This window comes from Lepidochelys kempii, chromosome 21, assembly GCF_965140285.1.
Source record: "Lepidochelys kempii isolate rLepKem1 chromosome 21, rLepKem1.hap1, whole genome shotgun sequence".
In the NCBI taxonomy this organism is placed as follows: domain Eukaryota; kingdom Metazoa; phylum Chordata; order Testudines; family Cheloniidae; genus Lepidochelys; species Lepidochelys kempii.
This window is the reverse complement of record NC_136400.1, coordinates 11,367,522-11,394,166: the sequence shown is the minus strand read 5'-3', so window position 1 is coordinate 11,394,166 and position 26,645 is coordinate 11,367,522. Positions and strand designations below refer to the sequence as shown.

At 52.0% G+C, this 26,645-nt stretch overlaps 2 protein-coding genes across 7 annotated transcripts in view; both read right to left on the bottom strand.

The window, feature by feature from the left end:
• Positions 1-1,273: 1,273 nt before the first annotated feature.
• On the bottom strand, positions 1,274-8,498 carry LOC140901190 (uncharacterized). The gene is made up of 8 exons (XM_073319582.1): positions 8,287-8,498; positions 6,480-6,599; positions 5,249-5,556; positions 4,862-4,956; positions 3,849-4,057; positions 3,249-3,359; positions 2,917-3,049; positions 1,274-2,292 (listed from the first exon to the last, which is right to left on the bottom strand). Exons 1-8 carry the CDS (start codon positions 8,496-8,498, stop codon positions 2,137-2,139), a joined length of 1,344 nt encoding a protein of 447 aa, XP_073175683.1. The 3' UTR covers positions 1,274-2,136.
• A 7,801-nt stretch (positions 8,499-16,299) lies between these two features.
• PPARD (peroxisome proliferator activated receptor delta) overlaps positions 16,300-26,645 on the bottom strand; it is a 37,781-nt gene continuing 27,435 nt past the window's right edge. For all 6 annotated transcript variants that reach the window (XM_073319583.2, XM_078849841.1, XM_073319584.2 and 3 more), the window contains 3 exons: positions 25,216-25,418; positions 21,828-22,278; positions 16,300-21,390 (listed from right to left, as the gene is read on the bottom strand). In XM_073319583.2, coding sequence (XP_073175684.1) covers positions 21,143-21,390; positions 21,828-22,278; positions 25,216-25,418 — 902 coding nt within the window. In that variant the 3' untranslated portion in view covers positions 16,300-21,142. The remainder of the gene's footprint in view (positions 21,391-21,827; positions 22,279-25,215; positions 25,419-26,645) is intronic.

The following is a 26,645-nucleotide window of genomic DNA, read 5'->3' as shown; positions in this document are numbered from 1 at the left end:
ACAAGTGGGAATTCTGCTTAAGCTGGCACATTAAAACTAGCAGTGTAATCAGGAGCAACACAGGGGGCAGCTTAGGCTAGCCCCCGAGCACAAACCCAGCTAGACCCACTGCATAGATTCAAGCAGCTACCCCTGACCCCACTGTTGTGTTTAATGCACTAGTGCAAGCAGAACTAGCCCACGTCTCCTCAGCCTGGGAAGCACGCTCCCAAGTGAAGTGTAAACGGACTTAAGAACGGCCAGACTGGGGCAGTCAGACCAAAAGTCCATCCAGCCCAGCATCCTGGCTCCCGGCAGTGGCCAGTGCCAGGTGCTACAGAGGGAACGAACAGAACAGGGAATCATCAAGTGATCCATCTCCTGTTGCCCATTTCCAGCTTCCGGCAAACAGGCTAGGGACACCATCCCTGCCCATCCTGGCTAATAGCTATTGATGGACCTATCCTCCAGGAATTTATATAGTTCTTTTTTGAACCCTGTTATGGTCTTGGCCTTCACAACACCCACAGCAAGGAGTTCCACATGTTGGCTGTGCGTTGTGTGAAAAAATACTTTCGTTTGTTTTAAACCTCCGGCCTCTTAATTTCAGTTGGTGACCCCTGGTTCTGAGGAATAAGTAACGCTTCCTTATTTACTTTTTCCACACCCGTCACAATTGTATAGATCATCATATCCTCCCTTAGTCATCTCTTTTGCAAGCTGAGAAATCCCCCTTTTATTAATCTCTCCTTAGAGGGAAGCTGTTTCGCACCCCTAATAATTTTTGTTGCCCTTCTCTGAACCTTTTCCCCTATATCTTCTTTGAGATGGGGCAACCACATCTGTACATGTTCAAGATGTGAGCGTACCATGGATTCCCCCCTCCCCCACGCTATCCCTCCCTTTCCTAATGATTCCCAACATTCTTTGGAATGGAGTGGAGAACTATACACAATGCCTCCAAGATCTTTCGTGAGTGTTAACAGCTAATTTAGACCCCATCGTTTTACGTGTATCGCTGGGATTATGTTTTCCAATGTGCATTACGTTGGAAGGAGGGTAAAGCAGAAGGGATGACTCCCCCCTCTCCCTCCTTACATCCCTCTTAGACAGCAGCCCTGCCACTGGGCCCAAGTGCTGGGCTCCAGTATAGACAAGGGCCACTTACCCTAGCCCATTCCTTGCCCCAGTGCTAGCAACGGCCTGCTTTCCAGTTGCAGGCAGACGAAGGAAGGAACAAGAGCCAGCATTGCTGGTTTGTGAAATACCCCTCGGGAAGAAGAGACTTGGCAAATTAGTTTTTAAAGCTGATTTTTATTTCATGTCTCCAGATCTCTTCTGAAAGAGTTAAAAGGTTTGCTAAGTATGTGCACAGGCAGCTTGACGACCAGGCAGTGACCCTTCCGGCTCATGTGGAGCTGGGTCTCCCTGCTTACATTATGAAACCTCAGACAGATGCCTGGGTCAATAAAAAAAGCCAAACACCCCCACCCACTAATCCCAGACTGCTCCCCCTTTTAAGCCTGCTATGGATGCCTGGCAGCACTGCAATCAATACTAGATCAACCTGCCAAGACGCAGACACTGCCTGCTGCTGTGGCCAATAGCACTGCTCAACGACTCTCCTTCACGCCAACGTGGCCTCAGCAGCAAGCACGCTCTGCCTCCGACCACACCACCGAGACTGCAGGACCACCACAAAACCTGGCGTACAGCCTACTCCTAGAGCAAGGCAGCTGGGAGGCCATAGGACTGGGGACGCCACCAGATCCCAGGCTGGGAAGCCATGGTGGGGAGGAACCGGTGTGGAGAGGGAGATGTGCCGTTTCGGGAGGGAAGTGGAAACGTGACGTGCGACGTGTCAGCTGTCAGTCCCATCAGCCCCAGGATGGATGGAAGAGCAGCTTGGCAGTGGTAACCGCATCCCACCGCTCCGTGGAACGGGAGCGCTTCCCACTGCCGGCACCGCGCTCCCCCAGCTTGCGCAGAGTGCTTTCGGATCACTAGGAGTCCTGCCAGACACACAACTAGACAGATTAAAAAAGAAGTCAAATTGTCTTTCCCCATCCCCCCCACCCCCCAAAGATATAGGTTCACAAGCCATGGAGTGACCCCGACTCCATCGAGACAGGCCTGGCCCAGCATCCAGTGGCATTTCTAGTCCGAGTCACTGGAATCCAAGAGGAAAATCTCATGGTAGTAGTCCGGATCGTCGACGTCCCCCTGCAGCAGTGCAACGGTGAGAGCCCACTGGAACAAGCACACATCATCGTCCTCCTCCTCGGAGCTCTCGGAGGGAGAGGGATTGAAGGCCTGCAACAGGACACCAACAACGTGCTTATCCCACACTGGCAGGAGCCCACAGAGCCCAGCTGGGGAAGATGGAACCGGCCCAACCCCCTGCAAGGTGTGGTATATCCTGTTCACCAGCCACGACTGGGTGGAAGTTTTATCTCCCACAGATCTGCCCTGGGGAACTAGGGTGTCCCGACAGCCACTAGCAGGAGACGGACATCGGGATGTTGAGGGAGGACCAGCCGGGCAAGACTTAGGAGCAACAGCCAAGAGCTCCTCACCAGCCCATCCCCCTGCTAAGGAGGCTGCAGCTTCCTCAGGGGACATGCAGCAGTTGCTTTGCGGCAGGCAGGACTGGCCTCCAAGCGCTAAGTGGCAGATGGTCACTCTTCTTCTAGGCCCTGATCCAGCCGAGTACGGAGTATCACGGACGTCAGGGGACATGATCGGGTGCTGGAAGTTGGGCACGTGCTTAAGTATCTTGCCCAGAGTAAAACCTTGGTAGCCACTATCGGTTTATTTTTTAACTAGAACACATTTGCCAGACTGGCAGGATGCAGTCTCCCCACCCCATGCTGGCTAGTGCCAACAGCTGTCAATGGGGATCACAACTTAGGAGAGATTCAAGCTGCTTTTGCTTACCACCGGGCCTGTCCTGCATGGAGGTCTCTGTCGAGAGGGCCACACCCTGGCCGGGAGCTCATGAAGGTAGATGCACTCCGATTTAAAGGGACAGCGGCCACGGCCACGGGCAAAGAACTTGCATCTTATTTTCCTGGGAGAGTTAGAAGAGTTGTGTTAAACTCAGATGGAAATTCAGGGGTTAGTTCTTCCTGCAGGTACCTGCCAACACTAGACCCAGAGAGCCAGCCTCTCACCCTTCTAGCAAGGGCTATCTCTGTAAGGGAACACTTTGAACAGCAAAGCCCATCATGCAAACCCCATCCCAGCAAGCAGAGGAGCCAGCCACCTACCCAGTCCGCGCCTTGAAGGTTTCTATCAGCTTCTCCTTTTCGTCCATGTTGGAGACCCAGTATTTGTGCGGGATGAAGTAGCTGGACGTGACCCGGCACTCGGGGCAGGCCCTGTGGGCAGAGATACAGTGTGCATGGGCCATTTGTAGCCAACAAGCGTGAATGAGAGGGTGGGGCAGAGAAGGGGGCTCCACCAGGCCGGCAGAGCGCCGGCTCCAGAAATCAGCGACTCCAGGCCAGCCCCTCGGCAGCTAACACTGCTACCTCCTTCTAGACCCATTGCACTGGTCTGTGCTGTGCCCTAGATGCCATTAGAATAGATTTCCCACAACAGGGATGGGCCAAGACAACAGGACTTCCAACAGCTTCAGCTTTAAGGAAGACGGGGGCTGGATGGTTGTCACCGTGGTTGCTCACTCCATGGCCTGCCCTAAAAATCTCCTCTCCCCCACCGCAATCAGTGCAGTTGCCAAGCCCAAGCCACCCATCAGATTGCGGCTCTTCGTAACAAGGGAAATAGGACCAAGCCTCCAACCCCAGGTTAGCACGTGGGACCCATGTGGGATAGCCAGGAACAGGACTCCAGATCCCCGTACGTACTTGATCACCGCGTTCTGGAACTCCCTGCTCTTGCGCCACTTGCGGATGCAGCCGACGCAGTAAGCGTGGCTGCAGTTGGGGAGGATGCCGAACACGCGCTCCTCGGGCAAGGCCTTCTCGTAGACCTTGTCCATACAGATGCCACACACCACGTCCTCGCTCCGCAGCTCCCCCACCGAAGCAGCAGCTGCTCCCAGCCCACCAGCTGCCTGCACAGAGCAATACAGCCAGCTATCACTTGGAGACAGAGTCCCCTTCCTTGATAGAATCATAGAAGATCAGGGGTGGAAGGGACCTCAGGAGGTCATCTAGTCCAACCCCCTGCTCAAAGCAGGACCAGTCCCCAATTTTTGCCCCAGATCCCTAAATGGCCCACTCAAGGATTGAACTCACAACCCTGGGTTTGGGTTTAGCAGGCCAATGCTCGAACCCCTGAGCTCTCTCTCCCCCCTTCCACACAGGTGGGCTGCCTCATCTTCCCCAGGCCGGGCTCCTCTGAATAGCCACCCTGCTTTGGAGAGGGCCAGTGCCTCAGCTCTGGGCATGAGAAGAGCCGGCTTTCCGCAGACCCCTGCCAGGTAACAAACAGGCCCATAGACAGGGGAGTGGGAGGATCGCACCAGCTTCCCCCTACAGAAACAATTGCTTTCAGCCATATACTGCAAGTGTCTGGGGGGAGGACTCAGAGGAAGGATGGTCCTAGGGCATTAGCCTATTCGAGACATCTGGGATCAATTCCCTGCTCTGCCACAGACTCCCTGGGTGACCTTGGGGCAAGCCACTTAGCTTCTCGGTGCCTCAGTTCTCCATCTGTGAAATGGGGACAATAGCACTGCCCGGCCTGACAGTGGTCAGGAGGATAAATGCATTAAGGATGGAGAGGTGCTCAGATACCATGGTGACAAGGGCCAGGTAAGCACAATAGACAGACATCGTAAGAGCATCCCATTGAGAACGTCCGAGTGGCAATATCATCTTCTCCCCCACCCTCCCACCCAGAGAGTCTCACCCACCTCTAGGGTTTGAGGTGCCGGGACAATCGCCTTGTTAGTTGCGGCCTCTGGTGCCAGGGAAGTTCTCTGCAATCCCAGATCCCGTGGTCGGGAACCTGACCAGCAACACAAGAGTTCGGAGGAGATGCATTCACACAGGACAGAGGGCCTTCAAAAGCCAGCCCACAAAAGCACAGGCAGATCCCTACTGGCTGGATCCCGGCTCCATACAGCACCTCCCTAGTGGGACCCATCAGCAGCTGCAACCTTCTCCAGGCAGGTGGTCTCGTCAGCAGGAAGAAACATAGGGTACGCTGGACAGAAGCACGCCCCATCCATGCTAGAGCCCCCTAGGGCATGCCCACCCAGCCTCCCTCCTGACACCGTTAACGTGCCAGCAGCCCTCACCTGATCCACGCCGGGCCTGCCTGGGGACAAACGCTCTGCTGACGGCCCCGTTTGGGGGATACGTGGGGACGGGGGCCGTCTCTTGACCTTCCTCTTCCTCCTCCTCAAACTCGGTGCTCAGCTGCCTGAAGTTCAGCTGCGTCATGCTGGGGACGGAGGGCTCCGAGCCCCGCCTGGCTCCTCCCCGGCTCCCAGCTGCTGCCTCTGGCCGGACGGCTGGCTCCGAGCCCCGGCGACTCAGCGATAAGGCAGGTTGTGAGCCACATCTGCTCCACGCAGGGGCTGGAGGGTCTTGGATGTGCTGGTAGCTGGAGGAGTCAAAGGTTACAGGCTACACAGGGAGGGCCGGGGGAGGGGGGAGGAAAGAAACAGTCCTATCGGTTGGGTCACTGGGTCGCCCCGTTCCACGCAGAATCTGATGCCACTGCGAGGACAGAGACACACCAGGGAACAGCTCATCTCCTCAGCAGTCGCCATGACAATGGAGCTTTCCAGAGCAAGTCTAAAGGATTTAGACACCTCTTCCATTCAAGTTCATGGCAGCGGCGTCTAAAGCCCCTCCACTGCTGTGGAAGTCTCCGGCCACGTCTACCCTACCCAGCCTCTGCTGGCACAGCCCTAGTGTAGACGCCACATAGGCCAACAGGAGGGGGGGTTTTGGTCAGTGGAGGCATACCGCCTCCCTAAACCACATTAGCACTCTTCCAGAGGGTTTATCAGCCTAGCTACAGCACCGGGGAAAAACAAACACTTCATGTCCCTGCCCAACATAAAACCGATACCGGCAAGCCGAGTGCCTCAGCTGAGGGCTTTCAGCAGTTGAACAAGCTACAGTCTCCCAAGCTCTGGGTTGCTACAGCCGTCTTGCACCTCTTGGCTGTGATTGTGTCTATGTCTACACCAGCAGGAGTGGACCCTGTATTCCTCCACCCACGCAGCTCCACTGAGGAAACAGGTCTCAGGTGTTTTTCTCCAGCCTACCTAACCAAATCTCCACCCGGCTGGAGAATTACGGTTTCCACTTTAGACTAGGCTCTAGAGATTCTGCCCCTTCCCCCCCCCCCCCGCCCCATTGCTCTTGACCCGGGGTGGGCAAACTACAGCCCGCCAGCCATTTTAATCCAGCCCTTGACAAAAAAAATAAGTGACTGCCCCTGGTCTAGGGTATTTCTAAGGGGCCCATCACCTTGGTCTCAAGCCCAGATCTGCAGCATCCCAGGCAACATCTTACCTGCAACGATCTCCGTAGCCGCAGAACCCATTCTGGAAATACCTGCAGATCTGGGCTGACTTCCGGTCATGGGAGAAACGGCAATTCTGACCCCATCTGCAGGCTCCACGGGCAAAGTTCCTGCAGACAGAACAGAATCCATGTGGACTCACAGGCTGCCGCCCCTCCAGTCTCTCCAGCACCACATCAGCTTCCTTCGGACCTCAAGGGATACAGCTCCCACTCATCCATCAAGCTCACCCTGACACTTCCTTACTTCCCAGAGGAGTTCAGCGCCTTCCCCTGCCTGGGGAGGCTGCAGAAACTAGAGAGTGTTTCCTACTAGGGGGTAAAGGATGCTCAGCGGGGGCTGCACTGACAGCAGGATTCACTCTGTAGGCCTTTTGAGATGCCCAGATACCCTAGTGATGGGCATCAAACGCCAGGCTCTCATGCCGGGGGGAGCAGAGCAGCTCCCTTGCGCTCTGTGCACATCAACAAAGCTTGAACACGGGACTGGGATTTGTAAGGGAGCTGACAGGGACTGGGCACCCAATTCCCACTGAAATTCAGGATTTGAGCACTTAACTCCCCTGGGCTGCCATGAAACCCCCAGCCTCAGGGCCTGCTGCACAGTCTGGGGTGCACTGAGGAGAAGCCCACGGATGAGGGGCCAGTGGAGGTGAGAGAGTGGAGACAGCAGCCACTAGTGAGATGCAGAAGGCTCAGGCTGCAGCTCAGCTCAGGTGCACCGGAAACCCAGGGGGCGGACACGTCCTATAGGTAAGGGCACAGTGCACATCACACAGCCTGGGGAAAGAGCTGGTGTACAGCAGCCTGGCTGATCTGGGTGGGCAGTTACATGCGATGGCTGAGCAAGCAGGGAGAGCTAGCAGGGGCATCCCCCAGCCTCCAGCCCATCTCAGCACACAGAGAGAGAGTCCACCCCACTGCCAACAGAACCTGGGTAGAGGAAGATTGCTAGGGAGTCAGCGAGCCCCCAGAGGAAGAGCCAGGGGCAGGGGCGCGGGAGAAAGGCCACTGCACCCGGCCTAGCAGATCCGATTCAGGGAGCAGAAGCATGGCCAGGCTGGGTGAGGCAGGAGGGAAAACCCACAGGAATATTTTACCAGGGAGAGTCCCAGTCTCAGGCATGCTGGCTCCAAGAGCAACAGGAGAGCTGGGAATGCACCTGATACAACTTCCCCAAATGCTTAACAGGGAGCGCTGATCGTTGCAAAGTCAGCAGCCCCTCAGGCCTCCCCCAGGCATGAGCCCCTCTCAGGTGGGAGGACGGGGAAGGGGCGCCTGAAGTTTAAGAGAAGCAGGCCAAGAAGTTTGGCTGTTAAACACCAAACCATCCAGAGAGCCCGATGCAACAAAAGCTCGGTTTTGCCTGAAATTAGCACAAGAAGGGAAGTCAGAACCGGGGTCGGTGGGGAAACCCAAGGGGAGAGAAAGCAGACGCAGCCGTTTCTGGAGGTTTTGCTGTCTGGGCAGACTCAGCTGGCAAGATCCAAGGTCCTGGCCTGGCCTTTGCCACTCCAGGCAAACCGAGAGCCCCCCCCCCCCCCCCCCAGCGCCGCAAAGAGCCTGCCCCAGCCAGACAATGGTGGCTCTGCCCACAGGCATCTCCCCCACGAGGCGTTACTTGCTGCGGACTCCCGCCCCATAGCGCAGGAGAAAGGGATCGGGGAGAGCCGCTTGCAGCCCTCCCTCCCCACCTGGGCTTTTGTCTGGGTGGGGCTGCAGGGGCAGTTGCCAGAGCCCGGAGCCCCAGCTCAGGAACCGCTCTCTGCCCCCGAGCTGATCTGCAAGCCCCCCCTACCTGCACAGGGCCCTAGAGCAGGGGCCCCTGCTGGGCTGAACCCCTCCAGCGGCGACCAGCGAGCCAGGCTCCATCCTCGCCCAAGCACAGGGCCGAAGTGCCTCTCCCCACCCCCAAGACCTCTTTCGGGGCGGGGAGGGGTTTAAACCAGCCTTCCCCAAGGCCGAGCCCATTGGCAAGACAGCGAGGTGAGGACACACCCAGCTGCCCATTCGTTTGCCAGTTTGCAGGAGTAAGGAATGGTCCCCACCCACCTACCCCTCCACTGATCGGCTACCTGCGGTAGGTGCATAGGGGCTGGGGCAGGACAGGAGGGAGCCAATGGGCGAGCGAACAGGGCTTAACCCCTTCGTTGCTGCGCTTGGAGAGGTTGGAATTTGGTTTAGGTGGCAGCCAGAGCCAGACCAGAGGGAAAGACCGCCTCATCTTGCAGCCAGCTGGTACAATGCTTGCAGAGAGCAGGATGGTCTCCCCCCCACCCCCATCCAACATGTCCCTGTAAAAACAGAACATTGCGAAACCAAAGGAGTCTACTGACACCTCAAACTGCAACCGAGACCAGGGCCACGGATGTTTGGCCCTCGTGACACCGGCATTAAAGGGAAACAAAGAAGGACTGAAAAAAGGCTTGATTTCCCAGGGGGGCGCGTGTGTGAAATAGACATAAACAGAGCCTGAGGAGCTCGGGCCGGTCCAAGAACAGCATCCAGCCAAAAAGCTGGACAGAATGGAACAAAGGCAGAATCTTCTGCTGAGCTCCCATGGGGCTGCTGCTCCTGAGGCACCCTCACAGGATGGTCTTGTGGAGAAAGCACGGGGCTGGGGGTCAGGAGCTCTGAGTTCCATTCCTGCTTCTCCCACAGATACCTTACTCTGGCTGAGGGCAAATCACTTGGGCCCAGCTCCTCCAAGGCATTGAGGTTCCTAACTTCCAGTGAAATCCATCAATAGGAACCGAAATACATTTGAGGAGCTGAGTCTTAATCTCTCAGTGCCTCTGTTCCTTATCGATCAGTGGGGATAACATTTCCTTTCTCTGTTTAGGCAGTAAGCTCTTTGGGGCAGGAACTCCCGGTATGTACAGCACCTAGCACTCTGGGGGCCTCAGTACAATAATGAAACCCCAGGGCTGGGTGGGAGTGAGGTGGTGCCTACTCCGAGTGTCTTGCAATGGTTTGTTGCAATTCTTTGCTGCCTAATCTGGACAGGGCCTCTGTGAGGGTGTCTACTGGGCTGGGAGAGAGGCAGGCTGGATTTAAATAAGCTGAAAGCATTGCCCCAGAGAGTTTACAGCGAAGGAGCTGCAGCTGCACCACTGTAAGCTCTCTAACATAACCACTCGAAGTCGGGAAAGAGCTCGCTCGTTGGCTTAACTACTCCAGCCCCAGAAGCTCTCCCGCCCACACAGCGCTGTCCACACCAGCGCTTAGGTCAGTGTAACTTGCGTCAGTCAGGGTGGCTTTTTCACATGTAGATAGAGCCTGAGTTTCAGTTTCACTGATAAAAGAAAAGGAGGACTTGTGGCACCTTAGAGACTAACCAATCTTTCCTGAGCTACAGCTCACTTCATTGGATGTGACGCACTGGAATTTTCAACAGCACAAAGGAAGGGGCTCCAGGGAGCCCCTGCCACTTCCTGCTTCACACCTGTTCTGTGCACAAAGCACAGTAAATGCAAGGAAATGGGAAAATGGCTTCGGCTCTGTCCTTTTCTCTGCTACGCTCTGTAACCTGTTAGCCGCTGCCCTTGGGCCCCAGCTGTCCTGACCATTATAGCAGGTTGCTGCCTATTAGTTCTACCTCCCCAAACCCTTTCAGATCAGACTTGCTGTTTGTCCCCATTTATTTACGGAGGTGTAAAACCCTGTGCCTTGAGGGGCAGGGGGAAGAGGGGAGGCCTACTAGCCTGTGAAGGGAGTAGTCCAGGTTTGGCACAAAGCAAAACTTTACACACCACCTTACATTATAGTCCGTGCATGCTCAGAAATGCCCTCAGCTTCTTGCATCATATCACATGCACGTCTGTGTGTATTATAACAAAGATGGGCACATAGAACATGCATCCCTGCAGCTGCAGCCTGGTTGGACCCAGGCACTTTTATTTCTGCGTGTTTGCTTCTGCTGATAATTAGTCAGGCCCCGGTCCTGCGAACCCTTAGGCCCAGATCCTCAAAGGCAGTTAGGTGCCTAATGCCCATTGATTTCAATGGGTGTTAGGCCCTTCAATACCTTGAGGAACTAGGCTTGAGGCATTTGCTTAACCTTAGCACGAAAGTAGTGCCAAAGGGCCTAGGGGAGTTAGGTGCCTAAAAGTTCCCTCCACTGACTTTGATGGTACTAGTCATCTGCTTACACGGAAGCATGCCCCGGAAGCATTTGCAAAATCAGGGCCCTAATCATCGTAAGCACTTTGAACGTACTGCACACTAGCTAAATGCTAGGTTTCAGAGTAACAGCCGTGTTAGTCTGTATTCGCAAAAAGAAAAGGAGGACTTGTGGCACCTTAGAGACTAACCAATTTATTTGAGCATGAGCTTTCGTGAGCTACAGCTCACTTCATCGGATGCATGCCGTGGAAACTGCAGCAGGCTTTATATATACACAGAGAATATGAAAAAATACCTCCTCCCACATCAGCCACACTAGCAGAGGCTCGTTCACCTGCACATCCACCAATGTGATATATGCCGTCGTGTGCCAGCAATGCCCCTCTGCCATGTACATTGGTCAAACTGGACAATCTCTACGTAAAAGAATCAATGGACACAAATCAGACGTCAAGAATTATAACATTCATAAACCAGTCGGAGAACACTTCAATCTCTCTGGTCACGCAATCACAGACATGAAGGTCGCTATCTTAAAACAAAAAACCTTCAAATCCAGACTCCAGCGAGAAACTGCTGAATTGGAATTCATTTGCAAATTGAATACTATTAATTTAGGCTTAAATAGAGACTGGGAGTGGCTAAGTCATTATGCAAGGTAGCCTATTTCCTCTTGTTTTTTCCTACCCCCCCCCCCACAGATGTTCTGGTTTAACTTGGATTTAAACTTGGAGAGTGGTCAGTTTGGATGAGCTATTACCAGCAGGAGAGTGAGTTTGTGTGTGTATGGGGGTGGGGGGGATGTGAGAAAACCTGGATTTGTGCTGGAAATGGCCCACCTTAATTATGCACATTGTAGGGAGAATGGTCACTTTGGATGAGCTATTACCAGCAGGATAGTGAGTTTGTGTGTGTGGTTTTTGGGAGGGGGGTGAGGGGGTGAGAGAACCTGGATTTGTGCAGGAAATGGCCCAACTTTATTATCATGCACATTGTGTAAAGAGTTGTCACTTTGGATGGGCTATCACCAGCAGGACAGTGAATTTGTGTGGGGGGGGTGGAGGGTGAGAAAACCTGGATTTGTGCTGGAAATGGCCCACCTGATGATCACTTTAGATAAGCTATTACCAGCTGGACAGTGGGGTGGGAGGAGGTATTTTTTCATATTCTCTGTGTATATATAAAGTCTGCTACAGTTTCCACGGCATGCATCCGATGAAGTGAGCTGTAGCTCACGAAAGCTCATGCTCAAATAAATTGGTTAGTCTCTAAGGTGCCACAAGTACTCCTTTTCTTTTAGCTAAATGCTAAGTGTTATTTTTTTTGCCATGGCCCGGTACTGAATTCATTTGCTTAGCCTTCCAGAACAGAAAGCTCTGTGGAGCATCCAGACTAGCACATACAAACATACTCGCTTTAACTCAAGTTAACTGGCACTCAACCTCCAGTGGGGCCATACATAGACCATTCACAGGGCCTTAGATCCTGAAAGCGACTAAGGCACCGAATGCCCATTAAAATTAATAGAAATAACTTTGAGGATCTGGGCCTGAGTTCTAAAACTTAAGGGAGACAAGGGAATACCTTTAGTTGGACCAACTTCTGCTGGGGAGAGAGACAAGCTTTCAAACTTACATTGAGCTCTTCTTCAGCTCTGGGAGAAATAGATTGTTTAACATAAGTAGTTAGCACCTTTCAAGGAGTGGTTTAAGGTGGAGCGGAGTGTTAACACCTCTCCAGTCATGGGGGTTGGGGGGGAATGGAGGAAGAAAAGAAAAGAGTGATGTGTGTTTTTTAGTGGATTATAGATTGTTACAATAGGCCATAAATCCAGTGTCTCTATTCAGTCCATGATTTTTAGTGCCTAGCAAAGTCATGCATGTAAGCTCCCAAGGCTTGTCTTTTGACAGTGTTGTGCAGGTTTCTAAAACTTCAGTGAGGCAGCATACGCTAGTGAAATGAGCCTAGAGGTGCAACTCCCCTGCCACTTTTTAGAGTAACAGCCGTGTTAGTCTGTATTTGCAAAAAGAAAAGGAGGACTTGTGGCACCTTAGAGACTAACCAATTTATTTGAGCATAAGCTTTCATGAGCTACAGCTCACTTCATCTCACTGGGTGACTTTGGGCAAGTCACTTCACCTCTTTTACCTCGGTTTCTCCACCCTCTATAATGGATCTAAGAAGTTCCCCAGTGCACAGGGTTGTCATGAGGATTAATTAGTTGGCATTCATACAGGTTTTTGCAAATGCAAAGTGCTACATAATGATTGAAAGTTACCTTTACCAAAATAAAATACAGCCCTGGGCTCTTTTTTTTTTTTATTTGCAGATGGGGTGGTACTGGAACAAGACTCTTGGCAGCAGCTCATGTACCCCACCACCACAGCCACAGAGATCCCAAGCCCCTCGGACACTGTGGAAGGGAGACACATCCCTTCCCAAACTTTTCAAAGCTGAGGGCTCCTCTTCCCGGTGAGTCACTGGGCAGCAAGCTTGGTGTGAATTTACAGCAGGCCACCTCGCTGCACCGTACCTTGCTGCGTGGATTGGCACGTGCTGGACTTTCACGAGCTGCAGCGGTGAGCACACGGGACACTACGGGATGGCAAACTGGTGGACTGTAGCTTCAGCCCTTAGCTTACCCTGCAATAACTCACACTGTAGAGAAGCCCTGACTTTCATTTAGGCCAAGGGCACCATGGGTTTGTTACTGGTGTTTATAAACTTCAACTTCAGGAAAATAAAGCCAATTATGCCCCCTTTAGCCCCTAGAGGCTTACCTGTATTTTTAGAGCAAAGTATGTCACTTCCTCCCCTTTCCCACATGCCCCAATGGGCAGTGAAACAACTTTGCCCTTCAGACTCCTCCTTGACACTGGCTTTAGCACCCACTGGAATGAATGAGGCAGTTCACACAGAGCTATCGTTTCAGGCTCTTTGCAGACTCAGGCAGATATCTGCATAGGTCGTGCTCAAGCCTGTGGCACAAATTCCTCTCCCTCCTTGGTTTCAAGGACAAAACTATTTGGTGAAATCAGATGATCTGCTCCAAAAACAAACCTGCCCCTCTTCCTAGTTTAGTCAACAGCAAAACTTCCACGGGGCAGAGCTGAGCCCAGAGCGAGGAATTATTTGACAGGGTCAGGATTGGGCCCTAGCCAAATATTTATGGGGTTGTCTACCCCCACTCCCCACCTTTGGCTAAAAACCTCATGCCGGAGGTAGCGTACGGAGCAGGTCACTGGCACAGCTCACAATTAGCAATGGGTCTGGTTGGGCTGAGTGGAAGAGCAAATGTGAAAAGTTGGAGGGTTTTTCCCAATGCTCTTAAACTAAGAAGTTTACGTAGCACAGTAACAAGCCCATGGTGTCCTTGGCCTTCCTAGCCATCACTGTACATACGGATCAGAGACGCACACCGAACGCAGATCTTCTTGCTCCAAAGGAGAGGCCTCCAGTAACTGCTGTAACAAAGAATCTCTGACAGGAGCCGTGTAGGGGCATGTAACGCAGCAGAGCAGCTCCCATTCCATTCAGAAGAGACACACGCAGCCGCTCTTGTTTGTTTATTACAACAGCTCTGGTACTTAGCATGCTTTGTTTGAATGGGCATTCCCCAGGTGCTCTTCCAGCTGCATGGTTAAGGGCCCAGTTCTGCAGGCTGCTGTGTACCCTCCGTTCCCATTACCTCCATGGGAGACTGGAGCACTCAGCACAGGCTCAGGTTCTTAGGGCACTTATGAAAAAGTGTGACAAAATACCTGGTGGGTTTAGATCAGGGGTTCTCAAACTGGGGGTCGGGACCCCTCAGGGGGTTGGGAGGTTTTTACATGGGGGGGTCGTGAGCTGTCAGCCTCCACCCCAACCCTGCTTTGCCTCCAACATTTACAATAGTGCTAAATATATAAAAGTGTTTTAATTTATAAGGGGGGGTCGCACTCAAAGGCTTGCTATGTGAAAGGGAAAAGGAGTACTTGTGGCACCTTAGAGACTAACCAATTTATTTGAGCATGAGCTTTCGTGAAAGGGGGCACCAGTAAAAAAAGTTTGAGAACCACTGGTTTAGATGTTGTGGGTGCCTGACCCGGCCCTGACGTCAACAGGAGTTTTGCTATTCACTTCAGTGAGGAGGACTGGGTCTGTGGTAAGGGGAGTGTTTGGGACTCCAGCAGAGAGAATCTAAGGGCCTCTCGTATGTGCAGAATAGAAAGAATTCTTGCCCTAAAAATATTTTTGAAATCTGATGGACCTTTGCTCACGTGAGGTTTCTGCCTGTGGGGAGAAAACACAGCAGAGAATTTTCCCTTTGCTCAGGAACGCTCTTCTTCAAGGAGCCTGTGAACCAAACAGACAGAGGTGCTACATCGACAAGACGATTTAAGGTTGTATTAGATTGGCACAGGTCTTGCAGGGAATGCCGCTGGTGGCCTGTGTGGGGATACTCCCAGGCCTCTTCTAAAAATATGCTTTTAAAAAAATTCCACAAAATAGCCGGTCACTAAACCATCAAAACCCAACACAAAATGGAGCATCACAACCCTGTATTTGTGCACGGTTGGAAGAAGGAGAGAGTAGTGCAGGAAACCGCTGTCGGCACAATTTACACCAACACAGCAGATTTGCTCCTGCTCAACTTCCCCGGGGGGGAGATGGATATTATTTGCACACCATTCTTTGGCACATATTCTGTATCCCACTAGACAGGTGGCCTGTTTTCCTAAGCACTGCCCTTAGCACAACTGTCCAGCACAGATGGCCCCACAGCTACCAAGGGACTGGCTGAGTCTGTTTCAATGCAACAGTGGCTTGAAAAAATTGATTACGAAGTAATTCTGTACAGCTCCTAGCACAATGGGGTCCTGGTCCATGACTTGGACTCCTACGTGCTACGGTAAGATAAATCATATCCCTGCTCCTCCAGAAGACAGGCTGAGGGAACTGGGCTTATTTAGTCTGCAGAATAGAAGAATGAGGGGGGGATCTGACTGCAGCCTTCAACTATCTGAAGGGCGGGTCCAAAGGGGATGTAGCTCAGCTGTTCTCAGTGGTGGCAGATGACAGAACAAGGAGCCATGGTCTCACGTTGCAGTGGGGGAGGTCTAGGTTGGATATTAGGAAACACTATTTCACTAGGAGGGTGGTGAAGCACTGGAATGGGTTGCCTAGGGAGGTGGTGGAATCTCCATCCTTAGAGGTTTTTAAGGCCCGGCTTGACAAAGGCCTGGCTGAGATGATTTAGGTGGTGGTTCTGCTTTGAGCATGGGTTGGACTAGAATATCCTGAGGTCTCTTCCAACCTTAATCTTCTATGAAACACACACTCAAGCCAGCTGCCTAATTTTATACATGCAAACAGTCCTATTGAAATAAATGGGACTAGCCGTGGGAGTAAAGTTACTTGAGTGAGTAAGCGTTCACATGATTGGCACCCAAGGCCCGAATCCTGCGACAAGCTTTGCGTAGATGGACTCCTGCCCCTGCGCAGAGTCCCATTAATGTGGGTGCAAGGACCCCTCTGTGCATTGCAAATGGCAGGATCCGGCTCTAAGAGGGACCCTCACAAAGCTCCGCCAAAAAACAGTAACGCCCAGTGACTCATCTAATGAAAGAGCTGTTGAAACTTTGCCCACAGGCAGGGCTGGGAGACACTACAAAGTGCTGAAGAAAGCATGGCAATGCGCTAAAAGTTTCTTAAATATTTAGGTCAGATTTATTTCAAGGTAAGTCAGTCTGTGACGCCGTTTATATTAAAAACACTTGGAGGTTTGTACTTCTAGCAAAAATATACATTTCAGTTTGAGGCTTGTTACAACATTGACAACGAGCAAAAGTTCCTCAAGCGATGAAGAGAACGAGAGCCCAGCATCTCTGGGGGCGAGGGCTGGCGGGGAGTCACAGCAGCCTCTCCATTCACAGCCTCGGGGCACTCCAGAGCAGGGGACTGGAGGGTCAGTACAGACACTTTGGAAAGGTACCAATCACAAACCCATCAGTCCGTCATTCACACTTCTCTGGCTCCTTTCACAAGAGGACTTCAAAGTGCTTTACAAACGGGAATTCAATCCAGCCTTACAACGCCTCTGAAGTAGGGAAGGAAAAGGACTAGCCTCATGAGACAGGTGGGGAAACTGCAGCAAGAGGGGAGGTATGACTTGCCAAAGGAGCCCAGCAAGCTGGCAAAGAGCTGGGAACAGGCCACAAAGGTCTCAACTCAGAGCCTCCTCCTGCACTAGCCACTAGACCAGGGGTTTCCAAACAGCAGATTGGGAGCTTGATGGACTATTGGTTCACTTTACAGTGATTTTTACGGGTAGTGCTAAGGGAACCAGCTAAGTTTGGGAACTGCTGCACTACACAACCCTCCTTCCATTAAATGTACATTGCTTAGTACTAGTGTGTGCAGCCATAAACCATACCTAGGAGGGGTAACGCCCCAGGAGTGAGAGAGTGTGTGTAAGACAAGGAGCATAAGGGTGGAATAGGGCTGCAGTTTTGGTGCAGATGACACGTCGGGGTCTGTACCAGCCCCAACCTCAGATATGGGTGCTTACTAGGGAGGACAGAAGAGGTGGGATTGCTAAGCAGTTATGGAAGGGAAACAGATTATTCCTCTGCTTCAGTAAGACATTATTGCACCAGGGTAACCCGTTACCCCAAGGGGGCGGGGAAGGAGTGTAATCCAGGTCCTTTAGCAAGCCTGCTCAGGACACCAGATGTGCCCTGCCCAGTCCTTTCACAGCCACCAGGTCTTCTCTGAAGTGTGCGCAAAAACAGCACTGCCTTATTCCAGGGACCTACTCCATGCGTGTCTCTAGAGGTCCCTTTGCTTACCTTAGAGACAGAGACGCACACACCCCATTAGCCGTGCAGGGAGCTGGAGTCTGTTCTGCCTTGTGCATCAGCAGATTTGTTACAGAACCTTTATTACCAGGCAGGATGCAGGAGCAGAAGAGAGCCCAGCTGAGCTCTCAGATCCCAGGCTGAGGCTGCAGGGAAAACTTTTTTCCACTTGTCAAGCTGAGCCCATTTGCTCTGGGATCTGTGAGACACAAAGATGGAGCTCCAGGCTGCCATCTGGCCTGCCACTTCTCCGAAGAGAACTGCATGTCCAGGCCTCCCTCTGCCCCCAATACACAGAGAAAGCTGGAGAAGAGCATCGAGGTAAACTCCCAGCGCCAAAGCCTTAGGAACTGTGCCAGCCAGTGGCTCTTACATTGGGTAGCACAGTGTAAGCAGACAGCCACCTGCTCTTCTTAGAGCGATCATGGGACTAGGCCCTGCAGTGGTGTTGCGTTAATATCACTGTAAGGCAGCCGCAGCGCCGCGGTCACCTGGGAGCTCCAAACAGCAGCACAACCTCCTCCCCCGCTCCTGGGCAGGTGGCGTTCCTCCTTCCATCCTCCCCTCTACTGGTCCTGAGCTGGATCTCAGGTGGCTTTGGTCCAGCTGTCCCAGGTTAAGACTAGACAGACTCCAAAAGCCACAGGCGGAGCGTAAGTGCTGCATGCAGACGGGACCTTGGGTCAACTGCTGTGGTCCCAGCCAGAAAACCGACTCAGCCTCGAGTGGCTGGGGATACAAAGTGAGAGAACATGGGACTTCCATTTCGGAGAGGCAGACAGTACCACAAGCTGAGAGGAAGTCATGACATGAGATCGCTCTAGGTTCATTAGGGTGCGCAGCCCTTGGGTCAGACCACGAAGCCTGACAGCTAAATTGGTACTTGCAGCTGCCAAAATGGCATCAATGAATAGAGAACTGCTAGGTGGCAGTAGATTGGGTCCAGCTGCTTCGTGCCTGGCCTGGCCTCTTCGAACAGGCTTCTCTCTCTACCCCATCATAAACCCCCATTTGTCACCATGATAAATGCAGTGTTTTTGCTTCCCAGCCCCCAAAATAAATAATACTTGGTATTTATATCACACTTTACAGCTTCAATGCTTTTTACAAACACTAACTAGTTAACCTTCACAGCCCCCCTGCAAGGGAGATTAAACTATTAGTCCCATTTTACAGATGGGGAAACTGAGGCAGGACAGTTTGACTTGCCTAAGGCCACAGAAAAGGTAGTAGCAGGGCTGGGATTAGGACCCGGGAGTTCAGGCATCTCAGACCAGTGCTCGTCACTCTCCAGCAGCAGGTTTCCCTCACACTGCAGCATCAGTGCCTGCCGCTCTCCTAGAAATCTGACATGGAAGAGATCCAACAGGGCACACATCGTGTGCATGGGCCTGGCTGCTGCAGGACTGCTCCCCATGCTACTCTAACCTCTTCTATGGGATCAGCTGGGGGCACTCTGATCTGCAGAGCAGGAGTCATGCTTCGAGCTGTGCATTCACGAAGGCCTTTCCCATTCCCCATCAGCCCTTTACTTTGGAAAGCGAACGGGCCTCACAGCCCCCACCAGCCCCGCTGGAGCTCAGTGAACGGCACAGCTGCAGGGTGCTACATTTTGCCCTATGCCAGGGGCTCCCCAGCAGTTTCATTCTGCAGACCACTTGGCAAGCAAAGGGTCTCCTCACGACCCACCCGCCCTATGCCCTCAAAAGGTCTCGCCTGCAAAGCTAGATCCGCCCCTGCGCGCACCCATCCCATCTCAGCAGATTGGTGCAAGTGGAAAGCTTCACACACGACACCAGCACCTGAACCTCGAGTCAAAGTGAATTTACTGCTGGCTAGGGTCTAGGCTGCCCCAGAGACTGAAGGCCTGTCCACAGAGCCGGGGCAGCCCAGGTGGCGGCTGGGCAAGCTTCCCCCGGCGTGCTCCTCTCACATGCCCAGTTCTGAGCAGGGAGGGGTCACGCCCTTCGCCCCACTAGGCGAGCTCTGTCTCCTCAGCCCACTCACGCTGTGGCATCCCTGCCGAGACTGCCAATGAAAGTGCCGATTAGTGCCAAGGATGGTAGCAGTGCAGGAACTGGATTGAGAACCACCAGCTCATTGCACACAGGCCACTCAAGAGCCTTTGGATTTCCCACTCACTACAGGCTGGGGCTGGATCTGAGCGCATGACCTGGAGGCCAAAGGCCACTTACCCATCCTTCAACAGCTGCTCTGACCAAGCTGGAGTGTTGCATAGTGGGATCTGCAGTGGTGGGTCTTGGGCTCTTGGCAAATTACCAAAGCAGCCCCTCAGCTGGGCCAGTTTGGATGGCCTCAGTCTGACAACTTAAGCCCCCGAAATAAGTCAGTCACAGGTCACACTTGCTTCCAGGTCACCCCAGCAACCCATGCTGGGATAGTTCGGGGGAGAGACGCTACAACGTAGCTTAGTGATGGCTCCAGCCATTGCTGACACCAACCGCGCAGATGTGACCAGCCACAGCAGAAAGAGGCGGGACCCCAGGGATCGGAGGACACCAGTGTACTACAGTGTCTGTGTTGATGGGGAAGGCACCATTGTTGGCCTTACATTGAGAGGCCTCCTCTGGCTATGCCACAGGCTACAGTAGGAAGATCAACGGGGTGGGAAAGGAAACAGCAAGACAGAGAAATTACTATTACTGTTTTCTGTGACACCCTTGCCTCACCCGGCTCTGCTCACTACTGTCCCCTTCACAGCACAGCCGACCCTTCATTCTCCTAGATCAGCAGAAACTTGAGTCATTCTGACACTTCAAGTCTCCTCTGGACACCCTGGATCAAAGATTGGGAGCAACTGCGGTTTTAGCATCGGCTCTGAAGACTAAGTTGGTTCTTAAAGAGTTAACGCCCACCGCCACCATCCCCCCTACTCCATTTTCTAAGCCAATATAGGAGAGACAGGAAAAGCAGCCTTCCCCTTTGAAATCTAGGGCTACGAAGGACCAGCTCAGACCCAGCAGGGGGTCAGGTACAGGATTCCATGTTACAACCCACAGGAGTGATTCGCAAGGCAGAGGAGAATGCACATCTGCCGAGGAAGGCATGCCTGTCTTGTGAATTCAGGGGACTAACCAAAGGTCTCTCCCCGGATGAAGCATCATGTACCCTTCAAACAGTCTGGCCTTTCTCTGGGAGATTCTCTCTCGATGGATGGATGCGAGACACTTCCTTTTGTTCCAATGTTCTAGGCTTTACAGCTCTGGCCTAAGAGTCTTCCGAGTGCAATACAAAACCAATGCACAACGGAGACGTGATGTAAGTGCTGCTCCTGGATCTGCCGGATAATCGAGGTATGGAATGGTCTCATTACATCAGACCATACCCTTGTTACAATGCTGGTGCCGTAATCCCACCTTCTCTGCAATGCACGTAAACACGCGGGTCGCTTGGAAGGCAGAAGGGAGCGGCATGACAGCTGGGCTGCGGAAACAGAAGCCTCGCTTATGTTTTGCCTTTGAGGTTCATAAGTGTGTGTTAACGGAAGCCCGGGCTTAGCACGCAGTAGCCATGAAGTCTCGTGGCAGGTAGGCCTAGGTACCATATGCAGAGATCATCTAGAAAATAGTTCCAAGTAGAAGAAATGGAAGACGTTGGTTGGGGGAAAAGGGGAGGCTTCTCAGTCACCATTCAAAGTGTTTTGCTCAGGATCCATGGCTTTAAAGCTCCTCAGTACATGTCCTTGTAGATTTCCTGCAGGAGCGGGTGCAATGAGGTCTCCGTCTCTGTCTTTTTAATCTTCTGCACCAGCTGTGCATGCTCGGTCACCAGCTGCCGCAGGTCAGCCATCTTCTGGAGCAGCTTGGGGAAGAGGTACTGAGCGTCCGGGTGGTTGGCCTGCAAGTGGAACTCCAGGGCCTGGAGGATGTTGTCCTGTATCCCCTCCACCTGCTTCACGTCCATCAGGCCAGGGCGGTCTGCAGGGAGAGGATTAACGCGACTCAGAGCGCTGTCTACACCACTCCCCTGTTGAGTGCTACCCAGAGGGAAACAGACAGCTGCTTAGGGTTAGGGTCATACAGTGAATCAGAAGTTCGTGGTCCCTAGCCTTGTGTTCAGGCAACTCCCTTCACTGGGCATTTTGGGGATGGGGGCTCCACCCCCACCTTCCCTGTCTGTCTTCTGTGTTTGTTATGGCCCAACCGCACAGCGGTGCCAGGGAACACAGATCTTGGGAGTCACTGGAGGGCTTGAGTTTCAGCTGTACGTTATTCTTCCCCCTATCAATCCATTAATCCACTCTGTAGTGCACCCCTCCTGTTCCCAGCAGGAACAACCTCAGACCCACTCCCCCCAAGCCAAGCCCCATCCCTGGCCTTTTTAACAGGTGCGTGGTCGATGGGCCCCAACTCACCCCCACACAGGATAATGGCAGCCACGAAGAGAGACAGGTCGCTGTCGTCCAGCTCCAGGGCATTGAACTTCACGGCAAACTCAAACTTGGGCTCCATGATCTCGCTGAAGGGCTTGCGCAGGCTGCGTAGGAACTCGCGCGTGACAAACCCGTTCCCGTTGGCCACCAGAAGCCCGTCCTTGTTCATGATGGAGGCCAGCATGGCGAAGATGGCTTCATGGACCCCGTACTTCAGCAGAGTCACCTGGTCGTTCAGGTAGAGGCCGAGGAAGCTGGGAATGCTCTTGGCGAACTCGGTGAGCTCCCGCACTGTCTCCACCGTGGTGCACTGGCAGCGGTAGAAGACGTGGACCCCAATCTCCTTGTATGGGGGGATCCCGTTGACAAGCTGCTTCCAGACCAGCCCCTTTTCTGCCTGCCACAGGGTGTCCATGTCATGGATCACGAACGGCTGCATGGAAGAGAAGCAAACGGTCAGGATCTCTGCAATGGGGACTCGAGCTGCTGGCCATACAGAGTGATTGTGCTTTTACCTGGCCCTGGTGTGGAAGATCATTCAAAACCCCATGTGTCCCCAGCCTTCCCTTGCAAGTAATGGCAGCTGCAGCTCCGGGCCTCCCAACTGCAAGAAGCCTGCAGCTGTGCCCTGGAAATCCAGCAGCAAGCACTGCAGAGCAACCAAGGTTGTGTGCTATTAGCAGGTCATAGGAAGCCTGGAAGCACCAAGGCCTCCATTCACAGTAAAGCTCACCAGATCAGAGACAGTAATAGCATGTTGGTCAACTGCTGTGGCAAGCTTCCACCCGGCACGTCAGCGTTTTATGCTGCACGGGGCTGCCGCAGCCAGAAGCCTGTTGAACGGCAACAGCGAGAGGAGGGCTGCAGCACGTCAGGAAGCGGAGGACAACTATCACTCCTCCAAGCTACTTTTAGCTCTGGCTGTTGGAGATGCTGATCATCTCTGCGACTCCAGGCAAACCTTTGCAGAGCATCAGAAACCTTGAATGGTGGGAGCATGGTGCTGTACATGAATCAAGTCAGCAGGGAAAGGAGGAGGAAAAGTGGGTGAATTCCCCAGCTGGTTTTAAATGGAACTGCTGCAGTTCATGACAACAGGTAGTGGAGAGTGTTGGTGCAGGGTTATAACTCCATCTCTGAATGGCAAAGCACTTCTAAGGCTAGGGAAAATCTACCTAGAAAGACATTTCCCCAATACAACCCCCTATCCTCACCCCACCCCCCCAAAAGAAAAAGTAACAAAGAAATGCATCAAATACTTGATAGGATCGTAGAATGTGGGACTGGAAGGGACCTCGAGAGGTCACCTAGTCCAGTCCCCTGTGCTGAGGCAGGGCCAAGTACAGCTAGACCATTCCTGACAGTTACAGTCTATTTCAGAAAGACATTCCTTTTGGGCATATGCAAATCATTAACTCCATGGCAGCAGGAGTCAGAAAATTGCCAGCAATGGACGTGCTGGAAATCACTAGCATGAATGGACTTGATAGTCAGTGCTATTAATTTACCTCTGGTTAACCAGTTCTTAAAACCTCCAGTGACGGGGATTCCACAACCTCCCTTGGAAGCCTATTCCAGAGCTTAACTACCCTTATTGTTAGCGAGTTTTTCCTACTATAACACCTAAAATTCCACTGCTGCAGATTACTGCTTGTCCTACCTTCAGTGGACAGAGAACAACTGAACCCATCTTCTTTATAACAGCCCTTAATATATCTGAAGACTTATGAGTCTAAAGAAAAGGAGTACTTGTGGCACCTTAGAGACTAACCAATTTATCTGAGCATAAGCTTTCGTGAGCTACAGCTCACTTCATCAGATGCTTACTGTGGAAAATACAGAAGATGTTTTTATACACACAGACCATGAAAAAATGGGTGTTTATCACTACAAAAGGTTTTCTCTCCCCCCACCCCACTCTCCTGCTGGTAATAGCTTATGTAAAGTGATCACTCTCCTTACAATGTGTATGATAATCAAGGTGGGCCATTTCCAATCATACACATTGTAAGGAGAGTGATCACTTTACATAAGCTATTACCAGCAGGAGAGTGGGGTGGGGGGAGAGAAAACCTTTTGTAGTGATAAACACCCATTTTTTCATGGTCTGTGTGTATAAAAACATCTTCTGTATTTTCCACAGTATCCATCAGATGAAGTGAGCTGTAGCTCACGAAAGCTCATGCTCAAATAAATTGGTTAGTCTCTAAGGTGCCACAAGTCCTCCTGCTCTTTTTGCGAATACAGACTAACACGGCTGTTACTCTGAAACTTATCAGTCTAAGTAAGTCACCCCACTTTGTCAACAAACCATTGATAACTACTCTGAGTACAGTCTTTCAACCAGGTGTGTACCCCCGATAGTAATTTCATCTCGACCAGCGGCTCTCAACCTTTCCAGACTCCTGTGCTCCTTTCAGGAGGCTGATTTGTCTTGCAGACCCCCAAGTTTCACCTCACTTAAAACCTACCAGCTTACAAAATCAGACATAAAAATACAGAAAAAAGTGTCACAGCCACTAGTACTGAAAAATTGCTTACTTTCTCATTTTTAACCATATAATTATAAAACAAATTACAACCCCAGGTTGAGAAACCCTGATATAGTATATAAAGCAGTATATTGTCTGTATGAAAATTGTCTGAATTTTGTCTGTAGGAACATTGTCTGTATGAAATTTTAGTCTGTACTGACTTCGCTAGTGCTTTTCATGTAGCCTGTTGTAAAACTAGGCAAATATCTAAATGAGTTGACATACCCTCTGGAAGACCTCTGCGTACCCCTGGTGGAGAACCACTGATCTAGACCACATTTCTCTTGTTTCCTTATTAGAAGGTGACATGGGGCTGCATCAAAAGCCTTACTAAAAATCAAGATATCATGTCTACAGATTTCCCCCATCTACTAGGCCAAGAACCCTGTCAAAGAAGGAAGTGAGTTGCTTTGGCATGATTTGTTCTTGACAAATCTCCGCTGGCTATTACTTAGAACCCTATTAACCTCTAGGTACTTACAAACTGATTGTTTCATAATTTGTTCCAAGTATCAAAGTTAGACTGACTGCTCTATAGTTTCCAGGGTCCTCTTTGTTCCCCTTTGTAATGATAGATACTATGTTTGCCCATCTCCAGTCCTCACCCATCCTTCATAAGTTCAAAGACCATCGCTAATAGTTCTGAGATTGCTTCAAAGTACCGCAGTGTGAAGTTCAGACCCTGCTGACTTGAATACTTGTAACTTATTTAAATAGTTTTTGACCTGTTCTTTCCCTAGCAACATGCCCTGTCCTGCCCTGCCTTGGAAATAAAGGCCAGTGCTTTTAGCGCTGTTATTAGCCCTCTGGTTTGCCCACCTGCGAGGAGCACTCACCGGGGTGCTGCCGGTCTTCCCAGTGAGGATGCCTCTTGCCTTATTTTTGGTCATGTTGAAGTTTTTCAGGTAGGCGTCGTAGATGTGCTTGGAGAAAGCTTTCAGGTCAGCCACCTGCGGGTTCTGGCAGCTGATCTCGCTCGCCGTCAGGCCCGCTACCAGCTTCCTCTTCTCTGCTTCTGGCATGCGGCCAAAACGAATGGCTGTTATGTAACAAAGTGGGCATGATCAACAAGTCCTGGGAGAAACCGCAAGGGGCATCAATGACACCAGCTCCTGACAGTAAGCACCCTGCGCGTACGGGACCCTGGCTCCCATGGGAACCTCTTGTTTAAAGCCTTCGGTGTGACAGAATCATCAAGGCACCATGGTGCAGAGCTCCTCCAGGCTACACACTGCCTAGTGCATCAGTGTGAGGTCATTATAACCTCATGTTCCAATGAAGACTCTGTTTAGATCTACAGTGCGAGCTCTCCACTGCGGTAATTTGGGCTCTCAAGAGACAGAGACCTGCTCCTCGGACAGGCACTGCTCTTCGTTCAATAGGAGGATTGTTGGGCTTTAAACTACTGTGTTTTGGATAAAACTGTCCGTTCCTATGCACGCTACACGTTCCAGGAACAGACAGCAATGACAGGTAGTTGCTTGGCTCAGTAGTCAATACTGCAAGGGATTGGCACTCGGACCACAGCCCGTGCTGCTCCAGACGAATGAGACCAAGGGGAAAGTTGAGGCCAAGCACTGGGTTTAGAACTAGCTAGACGCCCAGAGCTACAGGGCTGAATCCAGAGACAATTCAGCCCTTAGGATAAAGTGAGTCGCGTACTGCGTGGGTCCTCTCTGCTCTGAGTCAACTCTGAGCCACATCCTGGCCTCTGCACCATTCCCTTTGTGCTGCTCCAGAGATGTGAAGAGTCCCTGTGCACAGGAGAACCCCTGAGTGGTGTAAAGGGGGCAGAGACAGCTCTTTGCCCCCCACTCCTGGCCCCCTCGGATATGGTGGGCATGCTAGGGGTGTGGTTGGGGCAACCTTGAAGCTGCTCTGATTTGCTCCCAGGCCTGAGCTGGCCTCCAGCCCCTCTCAGGACCAGAACAGAAATATAGCAGAAAAGCACTTACACCCACCCAGGCCCCTTCCCAGAACATTCAGCATCCCTGAGGCAAACCTTTGAGTCCCAGGGAACTTTTTAAGAGAGCAGGGGATTTGCTCTGGTGTCCGCCCCCTAAAGTTTCCCCTATTCCCCCTTCCCGCCCCCCCGTGCAGCATTCTGTGCACACAGCTAGCTGCTGCTCCCCCCCAGAAGAGGCTGGACTGGGCACACACAGCTTTGGAGGTGAAAGGAGCTACAGGAAAGTAAAATGCTGTTTGCTATTTTTTCCTCTGGATGCCCTTTTGCTCTGTTGTCACTTGAAGGGACCTCTGTAGCTGC